General features: G+C 45.0%; 1 protein-coding gene across 3 annotated transcripts in view; it reads left to right on the plus strand.

The window, feature by feature from the left end:
- Positions 1-1,989: 1,989 nt before the first annotated feature.
- Positions 1,990-19,786, plus strand: part of TP63 (tumor protein p63) — a 106,379-nt gene continuing 88,582 nt past the window's right edge. For all 3 annotated transcript variants that reach the window (XM_082055239.1, XM_082055240.1, XM_082055242.1), the window contains exon 1: positions 1,990-2,402. In XM_082055239.1, coding sequence (XP_081911365.1) covers positions 2,341-2,402 — 62 coding nt within the window. In that variant the 5' untranslated portion in view covers positions 1,990-2,340. The remainder of the gene's footprint in view (positions 2,403-19,786) is intronic.

Below are 19,786 nucleotides of genomic sequence, written 5' to 3' on the forward strand. Positions count from 1 at the left end.
GGCACATAATGCATGGCCACTCTTTCATGAAGCCAGGTCTGCAGAGGTAACAGCTAGTCCCACTATATGTGTGGTAGAAAATATCCCACAAGCTTCAGGTCTGTCTCTAGGAGCAAACATAAGGTCTCAGCAACATACTCACAGCCCAGCCTGGTGTCTGGTGTCCTTACACCCATGGGTGCAGATTGAAACTGAGACCTGGAGCAAGAGAACATGAACCCAAACTCTTGCTCAAATGGTTTGTGCAGGGAGAGGACTTGCCCACCACCAGAGTCAACCATGGCATGGACCACAAGTTTGTGCTGGCCCCTGGCCCTCCTTGCCCATTCCCTGGAGATATTTGCTGCCTCTGGAGAGACGGCTGCACAAAGGTAAGCACAGCCTTGTCCTCAGCAGCAGAAGGGGATGCAGCTGCTCTGCAGCCATGCTCCCTGGGCTGCATTGTATGTACACAAGCCCTGGTGTGATTCCCCTTCTCCCCTCCCCAGCAGAGCCGGATTTGGGTATTTCCACATTTCTTCCCCAGTCATAGAGTCTATGAATTTTTGGTGTTTACTCTAAGTCTCAGCTTAAAAGAAGAAAGGTGTTTTGTACTGCTACTCCTCCACAGGCCAAGCAGAGGAAGCAGTGTCCAGCAGCCGGGGAGCCCTTAGCTTCAGTTAATAAATACATCCTTCATTTCCAGCCTCTCTTCCTTGGCAAATGCTGCTTATCGTAACAAAAGCTGCTTGGATTTGGCCAGGGATCAGCCCTGCGAGTTTACAGGATTCACAATTCACAGATGTTAGGAACTGTCAGGGTGAGTGTGGGTGGAGAATGTCAAGTCTGAAATAGCTCCCCTGCCACCCTGGCACAGGCAGCAAAGACAATGTTTCCAGATTACATTCTTCGAACCAAAATTTCCTACAAGGAAAATGTAGAGGGGGGGGAAAAGTAAGAGGCAATTGCTGCCGTCTCAGAGGGCTCCTGACTTTTGCCTGGGAGGTTGGTGTTTGTGCTGACATCAGCACAAAAGGCACACCGTAGGCGAGCCATAGGGCAGCCGCTTCTTGTGTCTCCATACACACAAACATATATGTCTGTTTGAAGACGCAATCCCGCTGGTACATAGATACGTGGACGCTATTTTTTTCCTGCTGGAATCCATTTTAATTTAGCTCCTGATTCATATTTCACTCATTCTCCAAAACCACAAAACCAGGATAGGTTTACAGCCTGTACTATTTGGATGAGCCATGGAGGGGGGGAAACAGGGGGACAAAACAGGTTGCTTTTCTGAATGATTTTTCTCTGTGAGTCAAAAACAAAAAGGTTGGGGGGGGAAGGAGTGGAATTAAATTAAAGCCTTCCTTCCAGGCTTTTATTTTCCTTCAGGAAAACCAAATCTGCTTTTTCATCTTCAGGAGTTTGTTTTGGTGGATCTTACTCTTGTTTCTTTAGCCTTTAGTGGCCTAAAAAAAATATGATTTCTGTTCTTTTCTTACTTTTTTCTCCTATAGATATTTGAAAATATTGTTGTTTTTCATGTGGAAAATGTATATATTATTTACAGAACACAAAACCAACAGATGATTTCTATATCATCTCAATTCTTTTTGAAGAAAAGGTCAAAAAATATAGAGGGAAACTAACAATTATATCTGATAGTTTTCTTGGGGGCAGGAGAGCAGGAAGGGGAGGCAGAGGAGCGAAAGTTCAGAGTTAATTTTAAGTGAGGAATTTCCCCGTATTTTGTCATTCAGCTTTTGAAACTGTGACCACAACAGATTGTTTGAACTGTGGTGTGAGAGAGACCGAAAATTTCCCTGGGCAACTTTACGCAGGTACTGGCCACAGAGTTGACAAGCAAAGCTCTTAAAGTGTGATGAAATTCAGCACGGGCACTGCACCCAGCAGAGGAAACTCCGGCCATCTGGAGATTAGGACGATCTGTGGCCACAGCAGTTTGCAAAATCACAAGAGCTGCCAAAATTAAACTGTGAAGTCAGGCAGGAAGACAACCAATGACCGGTGAGATCAGAAGTTCAGAGATGCCCCAGATGAGCTTCCAACAACAAGTGTGGCCGGCGTACACCGAAGTTTATTAAGGATGTTGAGAGGAGGGGAAAATATCCGTGCAGAAGATGCCCAGCTGGCGAGGAGGGACTGGTGGTGATGCTCAGGTCACTTGATGAATCCCATTGGCCAAGTCCCTGGGAGATCCCACCCATTCGCAAGTGTAAAATAAATCTCTAAAGTTGTACCTCGTGTACCATTTGACCTTATAGCTTTTAGCCTGCTGGCTTTATATCTATTTATTTATATTATTTCCGTTTGTACCCAAAGAGGGGCTCGAAGGAAATGAATTTTGAACCAGCACCTTTCACCACCTTGCAGTACTACCCTGATCCCTGCATCCAGCGGTGAGTCTCTGAGCGTGACGTAACTCTCTCCTATCACAGGTTTGATCTGAGTGTCTTGTGTAATTGTTAACTTTTCTGCTATCGTCCGGCGGCAGCTGGGCTGCATGCGGAAAAAATGTGCCGCTCTCTTCATGCTCAGTGGAGCTTATTATTATTTTTGGCTTTCTAACATGTTACTAGTTAATTATAGTCATCCGTTTCAGATATCTCCCTTTTCCTCTTTGGCATTAGAGAAAAAAAAATATGATAAATAACATGAAATCTGATAGTATCTTTTCCCTGTGTTTTGGAGCAGAAGGTTACTCTGTGCTTTGGGTGCTTTAAGCTCTGTTGGTAGCTTTGGGTAGTGCAGGAATTGCTTTAGCTTTCTATAGTGTGTTTATTTGTTCCTTTAAATGAAAATGCTCCTGGAAAGAATGAGCTTAACTACTAAGCTCTGAGATTTTGGAATTTAAAGCATAAATAAATCATGTAAAAGATTCAAAGAAGAAAAAGATTGCCTTCTAAGAGACACCCTTTTCCAAGAATATTATTTCATTCTGTTTAACAGCCAACATCAGAGCCTGACAACCACTCTTATTTTAGCTTTGTTGTTACACTGAGTTTTATAACTTTCCAACAGATAAAAGAGCATGTCCGCATGAGGTATCACAGTATCACATTGTCAGTTTGTTTGTTTCTCCCAATAGAAGATACTATATTTAAGCATGTAAATGACATGTAGACGGTATTTTTCCAGTCATAAAGTTTGGAGAGGTGAAATCCTCTGAGCGCACTTGTCGAGCTACTTTAAGGCTAGTTCCTGGCTATGTATTGGAAAAGCCCTGGCTGGCATCTCACAAAAGCATTCGATTCCCAGAAGGGTTAACTGTTAACCCCGCATCCTCGGCAGGGTGCTGGAGGAGGCTGCTTGTCTTGCATACATAGCTCTTGTTCAAGAAAGGGCTTCGCCACCCTCACCGAGCCCTCGGCATTACAGGCAGCTTCACAATCTCTTCGTTTTTCCCCCACTATTATGACATGTTGCAATGTTTGTGGGGTGCTTTTCTCTCCTTAATCTGCTGGGTGTTCAGTGCCACCACTGTGTGACAGTCCTGGGGAGGAGTGTGGAGACCTGGCAGCAAGGAGGGGCTGCGTTTGGGGCCAGCGGAGGGGAGCTGGGAAATAGTGCGCGGTCCTTGGCCGCGCTGCTGTGGCAGAGGAATGTGGAACGAAGCCCGGGGTATTGGTTTCCCCAGTGAGTCCTTCCACAACACGAGCCCCAGGCCTGGCTGGGCACAAGCAGCCACACTCTGATCTCCTGCAAACCCACCCAGCACCGCTGACCCCGGCGGAGATGTGCATGTGTCCAGGAGAAGAGCAATACGAGACCAGTGCCCACCCGGGAAGGTAGATTCAGGCCTGCAGCAGTGGGGTCTTTAGCAAACAAGGACATTTCAGTGTCTGGAAGGCACAGCCAGGCAAATTCCCAAATAGAAAATTAAAAACAAAACAAAAATTTTGAAACCCTAAAGACACACTTGGAAGTGTACCTGAGCTCTGCAACAGCTTCCCAGCTGTTCCCCACTGTGAACTCCTGCCAGTCACATCCCATCCTATGTCAAAGAACAGGTTCATAAAACTGGTGCTGTGGCTCAGGCAGAAAAATAAAACAAAAAAGACAACACCAACAAAAACAGATGGAGCAGGAACTGAAGACAAAAATGTTCCCTTGGCTGTATTCTGTAGATCTTTCTAAATAGGCCTTTCTCACCTTCCAGTCTGCATCTTCCATCAAGTCAGACCTTTCACTGGAAATGCTGCTCCTCTCCACGTGTCTTAGCAGCGTGATGACTTTTTAAGTGACCATCGTGGTGTGGGAAGCCTCAAGACAGCTTGAGACAGATAAAGTTTGTGACACTCCTCAGTCATAAAACCTGGTCAAGACGTAGCTTAGAATAATAACACATCTCGACTGTTATGCATGTCTGTTTACATGAGCTGAGAGTGGCATTTGTCCATCATTAGTGGCTGTGCGCTGCCACAGGCAAAATCACCTGAAAGTTGGTCCCAGTGATACTTTTCTTAATCTGAAGACATAGATGGTTTTCAGCTTTAAGCTCCGTTGATTGGATATTCACTATCTGCTGGGTGACGTTCGTCTGACTGATTTAACAAAATTGAGTAGTTTCATAATTGCATTTATTTTACACAGTTTGAAACACTTTTGCTTTGATGTGGTCAAAGTGCTTTGTTTAGCTAATACCAACATGCTTATTTGCAACTTTAAAATTACATCTAGTAATAATCTAAGCAGCGAACTGATAACGTTAAGCTGAAGCACGCTGCCAAAATAACAACAGCAAGAAGTGTTTGAAACCCTGTTAAAATGGGTGTGGGGAGTCACATAGATTTCCCTGTGGGTCTGTGTGGAGGGGTAAGCTGTTATAAATCCCAGATAGCTCTAAGATTTGTGGCTTCCATTTATCCTCTGCTGTTGCTTCATCTATTAATCTCTCTACTTCGGGGGTGTCCAGCAGGCAGACAACGTGGGAGCCAGCTTAAACATCTCCTCTGTCAAGAGGTGAACACACATCACACTTAGGAGCATTAGATAATGTGCCACTGTAATGCTTGTATACTTACTGCCTGTCACTCCACAGCAGTCAAACTATGTGCTGCTGCTATGGTATATCTAAACAATACAGTAATTCATTGTTACAAATAAGAAAAAATAGCCGGGTGCCTAGATTCCCAGTGCTGTGTGCTGCTGTTTAGCCTCTGTCTCAACAGCCCAGCTCTCTCATTTAGGCTATTCATCTCTTTGTAAATATGGGCATTAAAACAAAAGCACCCCCCGCATCACATAAAAGTACAGACAACTCTGCTGGGACACAGGACAGCAGCATCCTCCTCCACAAGCCCCACTTGTCGCTGTGGGGCTGAAGTTCAGTAATAGTGGAGTTGAACAAAAACCTCAATGTTTTTCTACTTCTGCTTCCCTTATAAAGGGATTTGCATGAAATGCTTGAAAATGGTGGTAAAGCAAGCTCAGTGCTCTGGCTGAGCACTGGTGCTGCTGTAAGGGTAGAAGCATTGTGTTGCAGCACCAGGTTGTTGACCTCTATGAATTACTTGTTTGGATGCTACCATGGGAGATCACCCTGTCCTGCAGAAACCCCAGGTTAGCTCTGAGTCATAAAATCAGCTAACTATCTGCAACGGATGGGATTTCCACCTTCCAAGAAGTGCCCACCTAGCAGCAGTTGAAAGCTGCTAATGTAAGATGAAGAAGGCACTGCAATTATGATCAAAGTCCAGCTGTTGAGAGCTATGTAATTAGTCTCCCTCTCCAAAGCCGCCTTTTTTTCAGCTAATGCCTGGTTGGGGGAGTGATGTTTACAGATATGTTACTTGTGTTCTTGGAAATAATGGTCATTAGGCTGTGTTTCACCCAGGAGCTCTCTTCTTTTTGGGGTTGTTGGAATGCACCTGCTGGTGCACTGGACTGTGGTCCTTGCCCCTCACCCTGCACCCAGGCTAATTGGTGGCCTCAGGATTTCACATCACTGATGTGTTGAAGGTGTTCGCTGTGGCTTACTCCTCCCTTTTGAATGAAAGGCTTCTCACACAAGCTGTTCTTTCCTCTTTCATTTCTGGCTTTGTATTCTCAATATGATATGGCCCAGCCTGCCAGATCTCACTAATAACAGAGTCTCAAGGAACAAACCTGAAATCCTCTGGTCTCTGCAGCATCTGTGCTGGAAACCTTTTTTCACAAACATGGTGCTTGGTTTTTGGGCGGGGGGTGGTGCCAAAAAGAAAAACTAAGTGTGTGTGGGGGAAGTATCTAGAAAAAAAAATACATTTTTAGAGGAGGATGAGGGAAGTTCTGTCAGAAACCAGGGCACTGAAGGGAGGGGAGGGCATGGACCATGGGAGCATCATCTGTTGGGTGCTGTATCGGGATGAATTTTGGTGAGCAGGGTCTAGTTCCAGTCAGCTGGAATTCCTGGGGTCAAAGGGATCTTGCATTGGTATCAAACTGGGCTATTGAATGGACTGCAATTATCAGGAGTCTCGCTGATGTTGATGCTTGCAATGCAGCACAGAGGTTAAAAACTTACTGTACCCAGTGCTCATCGTTACTAATAGGCAGTAATGAAACAGCAGGTTTCCTCCCTTTGGGGTTGAAAGGGGGCACATTGAGGCAAAACATGCTGGCCACCCCTCCTGCTCACAGGCAGCAGTGCCCTGTGCCCCTTTGTGGTCGTGAGTCAGTGCTGGCATAAGCAGCTCTCCTGTCACTTGAGTATTAGCTGGGTGACGTTGTGACAGAGCTCTGCTTAACCTGCAATAGGGTAATGTCTTGCAGGAGTGTTTCATCCCACATGCAGGTTCTGCAGAATCCTTGCCTTTGGGCAACTGTATGGGTTTTTTTTCCTCTTTCCTCATACTGTGCTTTGCTAAAGAATGACTAAACTGCTATGACAGGGTGGACAAATCTCATCTGGCTTCACCTTTGAGGTGAGAGCCCAAGCTTGCTGTGCTGGCAGAAAGACCTGAGGCCAAGAAAGGAAAGCCACATGACTTGGTATAGATCTATTTGCAGAAACAGCCAGTGATACAGCAGGTACTTTCCAAAGACTCAGAGAGGGGCCAGAAACTGTTCTGAGCAGCTCATGGTGTGCTCAGAGCAGCCAGTGACTTCTGGAGCAGCAGAATTCACTCCATGCAGGAAAGAAAAGCAGAGGGGAGCGGGGGAGGTGCTATATATATACATATACATATATACGTGTATATATATATATATAAATGGGCCTCAGTGAGCTCTCCTGTGAGGTGGTGGCCACCTTCATGACTGTGCTGTCATCCCTGGTAGAAATCCCATGGGAGAGGGTCCCCAGCTGGAGCCAGATGTGCAAGGGGACAGTGTGCAGGGTGGCCTGATGTGCAGGAAGACTTTGCAGGGCAGCTCCTCTGCCAGCATGGGACCTCTTGGCTCCCCCCCAGCACCTCGGTAAGGACATGTACTGCTGGTGGTGAGGACGGGACGGGTATTTTGTCTTTGTGGTCTGTTCTTCAGTTGGTCTCCTCACACTGCAGTCTCATCAGAACATGGGAATAGAAGATAGGATCTTTGCACAACATGGCTCAAGAGCAGCATGTTAAACCCTTTTCAGTTCTTTCTTGCTGCTAGAGCCCCTGCAGAATCTGCTCTTCCCCACTGCCCTCCTCCACTTTGTCACCGCTGGACCTCTTTTCTCTATGTCAGAGAGGCGTCATTGTGCTGAGGATGTCTCAACCCTTTCACAGTCATTGCCAAAGACAGAACTTTGCTCTTTTCCTCTTCAAAATGGTATAAGCCCCTCAAGAGTGTTAAAAGAAAATATTTGTGTGCTTGGAGGTCCTTTTAGTGCTGCTTAAAGGATTAAAGTCTCTTTTTTTCTTAGATCTCAAAAGACTGTAAGGAGAATATATGAAGTCTTTCATGTGGTCCTTTTTACTATGAGGAGAGAATACCTAATTAATAGGATCTTGCTCATCTTCCAAAAATACTGAAGAAATTAAAGAAGCAAGTTCTCAATTGCTCAAATGTTCAGAGATGTTTAGGGTGTTCATGGTACATGTTATAAGTTATAACCCCCTGCTAATTTGTTTAGTACCTTCTCCTACAAGCTAACTTGCAATGGCTCCTCTCAACAAACACAAGATTTCTGGCTTGAAACAGAGCAGAAGGGCTCAGCTTTGATTTTTGGGGAAAAATAAAAACTCTCTGACATCCAACAAGTGGCCAAAAGAATACTGAAACCTTATAAAAAAAATGTCCATATGTGTCCCAGTGCATGGAGGAGGAAGGAGGGTCTTGAATGAAGAAGAAATCAAGGAAACTTGGCTTTTAATTTGGCACGTGGCTCTAAGCTAGTTTTGTGCCTATGTGAAAAGCTTTGTGGGAACATGGGCATTGTGGTGGGAGCCAGGGGTTACCCTGCCATTCAAGTTTTGACTTCTGCTTAGTTTAAAATTTTGTAGCCTATGATCAAAACTGAAATAATCAGAAGGAAAATGTTTCGCTATAACAGATTTCTGAAGTCTGTTTGACTAAGTCTTCTGACAATATATAGATAATATTCTTCCATCTGTTTAGGCAGCTTCATGTAATCTGTTCCTAGGGCTTATTTGGATGGTTTTGGTGCCTGTTCATTATCACTTATTACTGTGTAGCAGGCCATCTCCCCACAGGATTTTGCTGCTGTCATCTTCAATAAGGTGTTTGAATGCCACAGGTGGCCTGATGTGATAAGTACTGATGCATGTAAGCAAGGGGAATTTGGTTAGTGCATGGAGCTATAAAGAGAGCAGCCACCTCCAAGGGTGAGAAGGGGGAAACCCTGCAGTAAGTGATCGGGGCTTCAGTAGGCTCTTTGCAACATAAAAATAATTCTGCTTATAAAACCTTGCCCTGGGAGGCTCAATGCCTGTCTGGTTTATTAATGTTGGCACACACCTAAGTCAATGCGTGCTGAAAAAATGCATGGAAAGAATCTTGCAGCATGTTGGTGAGCTGGATGCTGCAAGCAGCAGCTGCCCAGCTGTACATTGCCAGCAGCGTCTGCCTCTAAACTCAGAAGTAAGACCCAGAGCTGGAGGGGCAGAACAGTGGGATTGCTGTGCTTGCTGTCAATGGGGTCGCTGAGAGGGCTGTGACAGCTGTGAAATTGTAGTTCAGCTGGCTCTGAGAGTTAACATGGGCATTAAGTGCTCAAATACAGGATACAAAAAATGGTAATGTCAAACAATAAAAATCCTTCGCACTGTCTTCCTAGTTTTTTATTCATATTTGCGAACTTTCCTCTTAAAATACACAGGCTGGAAACATCATTCCTGTTTTCGATGGAATGGGACACTCTTTATTCATAGCACTCCAGAATTAACTGCTTTAAGATAATCACAAGCAAAAATCAGAAATCACATTAAGTGTGGCAATGTATTGATAAAATTATAGGGAGTCAACCCTGTAATTTTTTAGCACCAGGCATAGCTGCAAAAGTGAAGATCCTGTGAGCACTCAGCATAGCTTACACACCTGTAGTGTTTCTGATAAACAGGTCATTTGTTTTGTCTTCCAGGACTATAATGTGTTCTTAATTCTTTGTCCTTCATCTGCCCTGTCTTGCAGCTCTTTTGTGACACAGAGGAAGGTTTTTGAAACTGCTCTTATTTTTGAGAGGAGGATTCTCTCTGCCCTTGGGCTTAGCAGTAGCTGGTGTGCCATGAAGTTGCTACTTGCTAAAAAATGCAGCCAGCATGGTATTTTGCAGAAGACTTGATTTTCCCATAGAAGTATTGCTGTTGTGACAAAACATCAGAAGCACATCATCCAAAACATCAGATTTAGCAGGCTGGATGTGAGGGTAACAACTGGGAGCTTTAAGCAAATTCGTATTACAGGAATCTGCACCTAACATCTGCTTCACTGGTGTTTCTATTTTGCATCTTAATTATTTACTGAAATACAGGATGTTGCTGTTTACAGTTTCCTGCTTCTGAAGAGTTCTGGGGAGTTTCTGTATTATTTTATATTCTTGTAAAATTCAGCCTTCTCCAGAGGGTTTGAGGGAGGGACTTTGAAAGTCCCCCAAGCAGTTCACAGATAAAAGCCTTTGTGCAACTAAAGCCTGAAGCAGCTTTTGTAAGAATAGGTGCCTTAGGGAGCCAAGAGTCTTACCTGGCTCAACCCAGAATGTCACCAGTCTTTTGCAGCAGACAGTCTGAGACCTTCCTCTCACTAAAAAAAGATAAATAATGTATTTCATGTTCTCTGTGGGGAATACTTGTCCCGTATGAACTGGGACTGCGGCAACTCTGTGCCTGCTGTTCGGTGTGGGGGGGTGCCCAGCACTTTCCCCGGGGTTGTAGCTGCAGCACACCAAGCACTTGGGCAAACAAACCCCAGGACCTTTTGGGGTGACCCTGGCAGAGAAAGGATCTGATTCCCTCACACATCAAAAATCTCAGCAAGTTTAGAAGAAGCTTCATTCTTGGCAGAGTGTGTTCATGTCCTGGGGACTGTGCGCCCTTAATGCTGCTAATAGTGATATGGCACAAGCAGGGAAGACGCTGCTTGCAGGAAACATGTACCAGGTTTTAAAGAAAGCTCAGGGCATATTGCAGGGCTGCAACCCCAGCGTGAGCAATCGTAGCTGCAAGCTCAGCCAGAAAAGCCCATGCTGTGTTCACCTCTGCCATGTCATGGAGTCTGGGTATTACCATTAGTTTGGTCCAGAAAACCTCAGTTCAGTGGATGCAGCTGTAGCAAAGGTGGGAGGGACCTGAATCTTGCATCTCTCATTTTGTTTGTCTCTGGAAGCTTTTGGATGGCATCAGTGCTCAGGAAAGATTTGGAGGGGATTAAAACCTTCTTACCAGGGAGAAAAGAAGCAGAAGCCCCTTGCTGTCTCTCCTGCAGGTTGGAAACAGCCCAGAAATGTTGTTTGGTGCAGGATTGTGAGAATGGGTGCTCAGTTTAGCCAGTTGCCAAGACCAGATTTGAAAGCACAGCCCCTTAAGCACCTCGGCCCTGACCCACAAATCTACACCCAGCATCTTCATCCAGACGCGGAAGGCAGTCAGACAGCTGGAGATCCGAGCTGGACTCACCCAGTTTTCTGAAGTCCATGGTCACATGCTGCAAAAGTCTCCTCTTTTTCCACCAAGCCTCGCGGCAGCAGGCTGAATGAGGCACACACACCTCGTGGTCAGGAGCAGCTGCACGGTGCACCAAGTGTTCACAGCTTCTGTGGAGCTGCCTCAGGAGGACTCCATGTAAATGCACCATATCTAGTAGAATCACTCTGTCAGTTCCCATACGCTATACTTCTATGTGTGTATCTTTTACTAAATAGAGAATACTGTGCTTGAAATAACCCGTTATTTGCTCAGCTGGGTGCTATCTGTATACCACAGTCTGGAGCATGTAAATCAGCAGTATGGGAGTTCTTCCGATGATGCTTCATCCCTGCACTCCCTGGGAGAAGCACTGAGCCTGATTTCATCTCTGCAGGCATGAGCAGTGCATCCGAGATGATGCTGGATTCTGACTGTGTCTTTTAAAATAGGTACCAACTAATGTGTGTGGGTTTTTGTTTGGTTTTCTTCCCTAGTTTAACCCTGTTACTCTTTGGGAGAAATACTGCTCTGGCTTTGCTCCCTAGATTTTAACAGGTGCTCTTTGCCCCACATATTTTCATTTTTATTACGTTAACAAGCAAACTAGTCAGGAACCCAAAGAAATCTCTCCCTGGCAGCTACCCAGCACAGTGCCTGTCCCTGGCTTGAGGGACTGGCCACGCTCATGGTGAACCCTTCATCTGGGGGTTACTCTTGGGTTTGCTTGGCAATGTGATGCCTGCAGCTGGCACTTGCTCTGGTGGTCCACAGTCCTCAGGAAGAGATGAGCTCAGGACATCTGGTGGTAGACTGAACTGCAAGAAGCTCAGCCTAGGCCATGCCTAACTTGTTCACACTACACTATCTCTGAAAAATGTGCTTGTATGTAGATAAGGGATAATACACAAACCAGACCTTGAACCTGGGCCAGAACAGTGCTGTGGTTGTAGCTGAGGTCTTTCCTTGCTGCTGTACCCTGGTTCAAGTGGAACTTTTCTGTTAGTGCCTAGGGGTTTTTCTTTGTTGTTTCCCCCCCCCGCCCCTCCTCCCTAGCTCTGGCCTCTTTCAGAGCCTTATAGTATCTAATGAAAGCCAGTTCCTAACACCCCCACCGCCTTTCTGAAGCTCTGATGCGCTTGGATGAATTATTTTACAATCTGTAATAATAAAGTGATTTCTCATTCTCCGTTGTGGTCTCTGTATTGGTGTGATGGAGGTAAACTAGTGAAACTTGAGAGATGCTAGTTATGCTCAACACTGCAAAATTTCAGCAGACGATAGATAAAAGAAAGAAAACCCAGGCCTCCTCATCTCCTGTGGGAAATATTGAAAACAAGCTCCTTGTAAAAAATGAACAGCAATGAACTGCTGTAGATATTGTTACTGGGTAAATGCTGTGCTCACTGGAAAAATACTGATGAGCAAAGCTCAAAAGAGAGAATTTGATTCAGCATGCCTCAGGAAGGTCAGATTTCTGGCCATCGCCTCTTCACAGCTTTTCAGTTTTCCTTATTATGTACCTAAAATCACTACAAAACTTGATGATGAAAGCCTGTAATAGCTGTATTTTGTCATGACTCTCATCTCTTGAAAATGACCTTGACTGCTTTAATTTCTAGGGTTGTTACTGTCTTTTAATATTCAGTGATGCTGCAGGAAAGGACGCAGCTAGCTAGTTTAGGCTGCTTTGGGCGTTTTACACCTGCCTTTTTCTGCCTCTGGAAAAAATGAGGGGTCTCCCCATACTGTGCAGAAGAATGCAACAGCAGAGATCTCCAGGTCTTCTTCTCTGGTAGCTTGTGGACATTCCTCCAGGCACCTGCTGCAAATCATTATTGATGGTGGATGAGTGGGTCATGGGGTGATTTGGGGTTAGGCAATCCCGCCTGGAGGCACAAAAGTTGATCCCTGTTGTCTTTAATTGTACCTGCAGGTGGGCAGCAGAGGTTGACATGTGGCAGCGGGGCTGGAGGTGGCACCGACCCAGCAGATCTCTCAGCTGAGATCTGTGATGTCCTCTCCTGTACCTGGGGAGGAGACGTGTCTCCCTTTGTCCTGCTGAAAAACTGTCAGGGCTGGCTAACTGACTGTGAAAAGTCTTGAGCTGCAGTGAACTTTGAAAGGTAGACCCAAGTGCATGTTCAGCTGGGTATCTAAACCTGAGCAAATCATGTCTATTGTTTAGAACAAAGGGATTTTTAAAAAATTGAATTGAAAATTATTTGTAGTGTCTGAACAGTTTGCCTGTAACATTTAACTTACAATACTTATTTTTGGACTTGGCTTAAAAATACCTCAGAATTTTGAGGGCTGGGCCTGGTTTTTCCTGCTTGTGTTGCTTTTGAGAAGGCTTTTCTCACTTACGGCAGTAAAAGCTCTCACCTCTGCCCGGCAGCTCAGACTCCTCCCTGTCCAGATGGGCACTGCTGTTAACCAGCGCTGCAAATAGGTTTGGGGAAAGGATTGACTGGAAAACTGAGTTACAAAATAATACATTTGCAGCTGCTTTTGGATTGGTTTTGGGTTTAATGGTTTTTAAAAATGAATGGAGATTCAAATTTTCTTTAATTACTTAAATTTGGAAAGTCTTGGGAACATGTTTCCCTGGAGGCGTAATGATGGTAAACAGGCCTCTGTGTGCTTTACAGATTTGGTGGCACTGCTATACTGGAGGAATGGAAGGGCAAAGATGGGCAAGCTGACCAGGGGTTGAGCTGGGTGTCCTGAGCCTCAGCCTTGTGCTCTAACTCTGGACTTCCCAACATGGGTCTCTCAGGCTTCTGGAGGTTCCAAGGGCTCTGTTCCTCAGACTAGAAAACACTCATTGCAGTGGCCAAGTGGAGGAATTGCTGTGGTGGTGCTTTCACCTTGACCAGAGCTTCATCTCTCTTGGCCCCTGCTGAGAAAGGGAGTGGGTGTCAGGGCTGAGCAGAAGGGGAGGGGATGTCCGTGACTGGGTGAGGAGGTAGTTTCCAAGGATGTGTGAGAAGGGGAGGGTGGAGAAGGGGTTGTCCAAGGTTGAGTGGGACATAAGAGAGGGGTCTGGGAAAGTTCACAAGATGCTGAAGAATCCGTGGAGAAAAAAAAAATAGTATTGACTTTGCTCCAATAATTACGGGACAGTTGCTCTAGTGCTGGTGGAGTGATCAGCTGCCTGAAGTCCTGAGGACAAAGAAATGCCTCTATTATGTAGAAGTGGTCGCTGTAGTCAGGCTGACAAGAGATGACGTGTAGGTAGCAGACAAGATGATAGGTAGGAGATGCGGTGGGTTCCTGTTGCTGAGAGTGTTCTGAACCCATTCTGCTTCCAGAAGCCGTGCCCAGTGGTCACTGGGGAGCAGGCCATGCAGTGCCCAGTCTGGGAACCCATCAGCACAGTTGCACTGTGAATCAGAGGGAGCCCTTTTCTCCCAAAGGAGCTCTGCGGCCAGCACTGGAGCAGGGCGCTGGCGTGGTGATACAACGTGCTTTGAGGGGCTGACACCAAGCTGCAAGTGTTTCATCCACTGTGGGCATAGTTTTACTCAGGATGACTCTAACTGAAAGAAGATGATGAATGGAAAAAAATCCCCCTTGTGTTTTTCAGCACAGTGAACTAGGAGGATCATTCTGTGCAGCCAGTTTCACTTTCTTTGATATAGGTCAGTCTTGCTCATGCACTGAGGGCTCGAGTAAAGACCAACCAGAAAGCTGAATGATCCCTTCATACACCTTTCCATTCTGCTCACGCACACTTCCAAAAGAGAAATTGAAATCATAGAGATCAGGATGCGCTGTTACACTACACTCTAGCAGAACACAGAGATTTTATAAGTCATGCAATTAGCATTCCTCTGAGACAGAATTGCTTTAATTCCCCTAAATATCATATATCTCAAAGCTCAAACAAGGCATGCACAATGCAAGGCGTGCCTAGAGAATAGAAAGAAGCTGGTAGTCCTCCCTAGGCTGTCCTCAATGGATGCTATAGGACACTGCCTGTGTCACAGAGCCCTTCACCACTGTCACTCCGGGTTCCCTCTTGTGTTCCCGATATCTCCTTGGTTGGTGGTTATGTCTGAGATGAGGGTTCACCCTTCGGGCATTTATCTTCTTTTGTTTTCTAATGCACGTCTCTGTGTCACTGGACTGCTTTTCTCTCAGCTGCCCCTCCCCATAACCCACAGTGCTGCCACATGTTTTTCAGTGAGATCGCATATTGGATCTGGAAAACATCTGAAAAATGCAGGATCTGGGAAAAAAGAATGGACAGTGGAACAATGGGTGGAAGTTCTATTCTGTCTCAAAACATCCTGGGTATTGGAGTTTGTTATTCCTTACATTCGCCCTTCCAAAACCATTCATCCTTCACTCTTCTTCCAACGATATTTTATAGGACAAACAGATGGGAGCAATGTTATATGGGAGGAAAATCTGAAGAATTTAAAGAAGTTGCTCTAAGTCTAGATTTTAAAAGTTTAAGTCTAAAAGCTGGGATGTAAATCTAAAGGAGAATGAATACTTGTGAGTGCAGTTCAGCAGGACCTGCCTCTGCTGGGGTGGGAGTCAGTCCCTCTTGGGCTATCGTGAGACAAGACCTTGGAATATGGCATGAGGCAGAGGAAGAAATGGGATAATGCGTCGTACAGTGCAGTTCATGCTGGGAAGGGGTGGCTGCTTGTTGGTGAAGTAAACTGAGAAAGAGGTATAGATAGAGGTGAAGTACAGATCCTTGAAATTCAAAAGCAATCTCGTCTCCGAGGGAGTGAAAGCCTGCTTGTCTACCCATGGGCTTTCATTTTGCCCCCCCCTTTCACAGCATTGAATCTGTTTGTTACCAGAGGTCTCTAACGGGTGCTCCCAGAGTGTGTTTCGCTGGCCAAGGGTGGCTGATGTGGCCGTGGGGGACAAGTGTGCTCCAGGTTTTGGGGAATTCCAGATGACACTGCCTGACAGGGGCACGCTTGTCCCGTGCTGCCAGACCCCGCTTCCTTCTCCTCTTGAGCAGCTGTGAACTTCATTAGGTAGCAGTGTCTACAAATCACTGACTGCAGTGTTAAAATGCAGAGCGGGGGGAATTCCAGCAGGACAAGAGCTGCCAAGTTCCTCACGTTTTAAGGGAGCTGCCTGAAAAGAAGCCCCCTCCCCACTCAAGAACTAAAAATACAACTAACACTAAGATTCAGGCGATTAAGTGTAATGCTCATGAACTTTAAATAGTTTGTTAACTGTTGCTTTTGGTGCATTTTAAGGTGTAATTGCAGAAGGCAGGGACCAGCGCAAGGATCGGGATTGCTGGAGCTGCCAGCTTCACTGTTCCCTGACTTACTTCTTCATCCAGGCCACACTCTGAGCCAATTTAGAGCTAATATATTAATCTATGTATGAATTAAGGGTTGTTAAGTGGTTAACTGCTTTAAGCATTCAGGACAAAAGATTAGTTTTTAGCCTGGGCATCTGGGTTTGAATTCTACTTCCACCCTGAACTCTGAGTGGGGCTTAAAGCAGGACACAGCATTTCTGCAGCCTTGATTTTCATTCCTGGACTTCAGCATTTTAGTGATGATAAATGAGGTTTAAAGGCTTTTTGGTCTGGGAAGTGTAGTGCATACTCTACCTGAAGAAATTTGGGCCTTTTTGAATTTCTCTACCCAGACACCCGAAATCACTAGTTCCTTATTGAGAAGCATCAGACTGGGACTCAAGTGACCAAGTTTGTATTTCTGGCTGCACAACAGGCTCGCCAAGTAATGATGAGTAATACTATGACCTCCTGGTGCCTTAGTTTTCCCACAGGTAAAGTGGGAGTAATTATACTGTCTTCCTTTGTAGAGCACTTTGAGAGCTATGAATAAAATGAGCCATTAGATATCATTATTTAGACACCATTAATTATTCTTTGGGTTCATTTGTATAATGTGCAAATGCTTTCTTTATAAGAGTAAGATGTTCTTCTCTTTGAATCAAGGTTTCCTAAGTACTCCGCTAGAAGGGCCTTTAGAGGAATATATCTTGTGGAAAAAAAACAGAAAAATCTGTAGCTTGCAAAGAAAAACTTCTGTCCCCACCTGCTTGTCCACTGACCAAGAACTACAGATCCAGTGATCGAAAATTGTACACCATTGATCGACATTTGGTGGGGAGAAGTGGAAAGCAACATCCTGTAACTTTAGCAACAAGCAGAAATAAAGCTCTAAATCATTTTGCTCATCCCTACTGTGAAATACTTCTTCTTACAAAATTTTACAATGGGGTTTATACCAATGTGAAGCCATGAAGTCTGGCATATGTAAACCACACTGATTGCTTCTGAGAGTTTGTACACTGTGCAAGAGAAACACAAACCACCCAGGGCTCCAGCTTTCAAGGGAAACTAAGGAGAACTGGAGGTGCCTGAATCTCTTGAAACCAAATCACTGAGATACCTTATTAATTTCTGGTTTCCCCATAAACTCTACTGTTAACCTGGATGCAGTTCAGTGTGTTAAAGCTCCAAGACTATTTTGAATGGAAAAAACAAAACAAACCAAAGAAAACCATGCTACCTCTTGATTGTGACAGTCTGTCTTACTTTTTGGAAGGAGGTTGCTGGACTCATACATGCACCACAGCACTGCCTGAGCTGCATCAGACCTGACCCTGTATCAGTGAAATCAGGTGGCATCTGCCTTTAAGGTTAAAGCTACAGAGGAGGGGCTGTGCATGCTCTCTATCAAACCCAGGTCTTGCTTTCCTCAGGAGCTCCTGTTTTCTCCCCAACAGTAAGTCATACTTGGTGTTTTGGGTTTAGCCCTTTCTAAGAAAGAATATTTGTAGTGAAAAGTGGCTTTTTGGGTGAGAAGTGTTGTTGTGTTACGATAGTTGAGTTTAATAGTTCTCTGTCATTGTTTTCTGGTGTGGAAAGTGTTTTGTTGTTGTTGTTTTGGTTTTGTTGTTTTACTTTAATGTCTTTGATGTGAAGGTAGGAAGGGGGAAAATGTGGTCAAGAGTGGAAAGCATGCGCTTACAGGGAGGTAGTAGGAGCAGAACTGTCTTGTTTTCTCTCTAGTTTGCCACTAGCTTGTGTTGTGCTGGGCCAAGGAGTCGGGGCTTTGTTTCCAACTATGTTGGGACCCTCAGCTCCAGGGAAAGGCAATAGCAGTGCAGATGGTCTAAAGGTTGTGAAAGGCAAATGCTGTGCTTGCCAAGGTTTGTTTGCTTGTTTGTTGATTTTTGGGGGAGTGGGATTTGAGTGTTTTGTTTAACATTCCCAGCCTTCTGTGAGACTCTGAAATTGAGTGCTGTTTGGGCACAGCTACAGGGGTATGTTGTTCTCGCTACCATATTTTGCAGAGGTCTGGCTCATCAGCATGATGGCAAACTGAATCACCTGGGATGCAGTCTCGGTGGGGGGGGTTGTAACACCCAGAACCTCCTGAAATAATTAGGAGACAGCAGAACAATCAGGATGCATAAGGCTTCAGCTCACAGAGTGAATCTGGAAAATGCTTTCACCTGGAGTCTAGGCTGCTCTTGCTTCAGCAAAATAAATAGGATGGAACTGAGCTAGACTATAGGGCGAGTGAATTGTTGGCTGAAACCTGTGCTGGGATTCAGTGGGGCAGGAGCAGTGTCCTAGCACTGTGCCAGAAAACCCTGTGCTCTTGGTGAGGTGCTGCTTCTCAGAGAAGATTTAACTTGCTATTTCTGCTAAATAATAATTCTGTTAACTAATTAACAATTCTGGTGGTTTTTAAAGAAGGGAGCTTGTGTGTGCAATGTCCTGTCCAGCTTGCAGTTTGATGGGGGCTACAAATCCCTCTGTACTTCCAACCTGGTGCCATTAGTGCCCTCTGATGCTTGTGGCAAGCTGCCTGCCAACTATTTCAGCAGTTAATGCAGGGAATTAAGCATATAGTTTGTAGACTTAAGGCAGTGGGCAAGCTAGATGATAATTGCTACCATGTTTTGTCCTGTCATAGTCCATGGTTTGGTGTAACAGGCTGTGTTCAGTGGTGTCACCTTCTACAATGCACTTTGGGATTTGTGGTTGCAGGTAAAGGGGATGGTTTTTAAAAATCTGTTAATAAAAAAGCAGCTGGTAGGAGCAATTTGAACAATGCAAACTACTGCTATCTTTTGATCAACTTTGGGCACCTGGGGATTATTTTCCTGAAGTTAGAATGTTTGCTGATATGGGAGAAGACAACTAACTAGAGCAGTGAAATTTATGCATAGATCTTGGTTAGGATTTAGCTGTTATTTTCTTGTGGAAGAGCAAATTTGGGTACTTAGGTATGTTGATTAGCAGACAGAGAGGCTGCTCCTCTATGTTGAAGGCTGTTTGTTAAGGAAAATGGCACTAAGTTTACATTTTATTAAAATCACAGGGAAGAAGACAGTTTAGCTTGCATATAGCTTTGTGCTGAACTGAATTTGGTTTTCTTGTAGCTTGACAGCTCTTTCCCACCTGAGAGCAGGATGCACCAAGCTGGGTAAAAAGCAATGCTCGCTGCCTCTCTAATGCTGTAGCCTTCTCACAGGTGCTTTGCCAAGGCTGGCCACCTAATTCTGCAGCCTCCTTTGGAAATAGAGCTGTAGAGGTAGTAAAGGTGTTGCAGAGAGTATGGAAGGACTCACATTTTGTGTCTGTGAAAGTATTAAGCAGGGAACTTCTTTTGCTTGGCATAGGGAAACATGCCTTTTTGGCCATCAGGTAAAATCTGATAATGCTTTTCTTAGCAATATTAAGCCAGTAGTTTAGTTAAGTACAGGGG

Source organism: Streptopelia decaocto (genome assembly GCF_964273445.1).
Source record: "Streptopelia decaocto genome assembly, chromosome: 6".
Lineage (NCBI taxonomy): Eukaryota > Metazoa > Chordata > Aves > Columbiformes > Columbidae > Streptopelia > Streptopelia decaocto.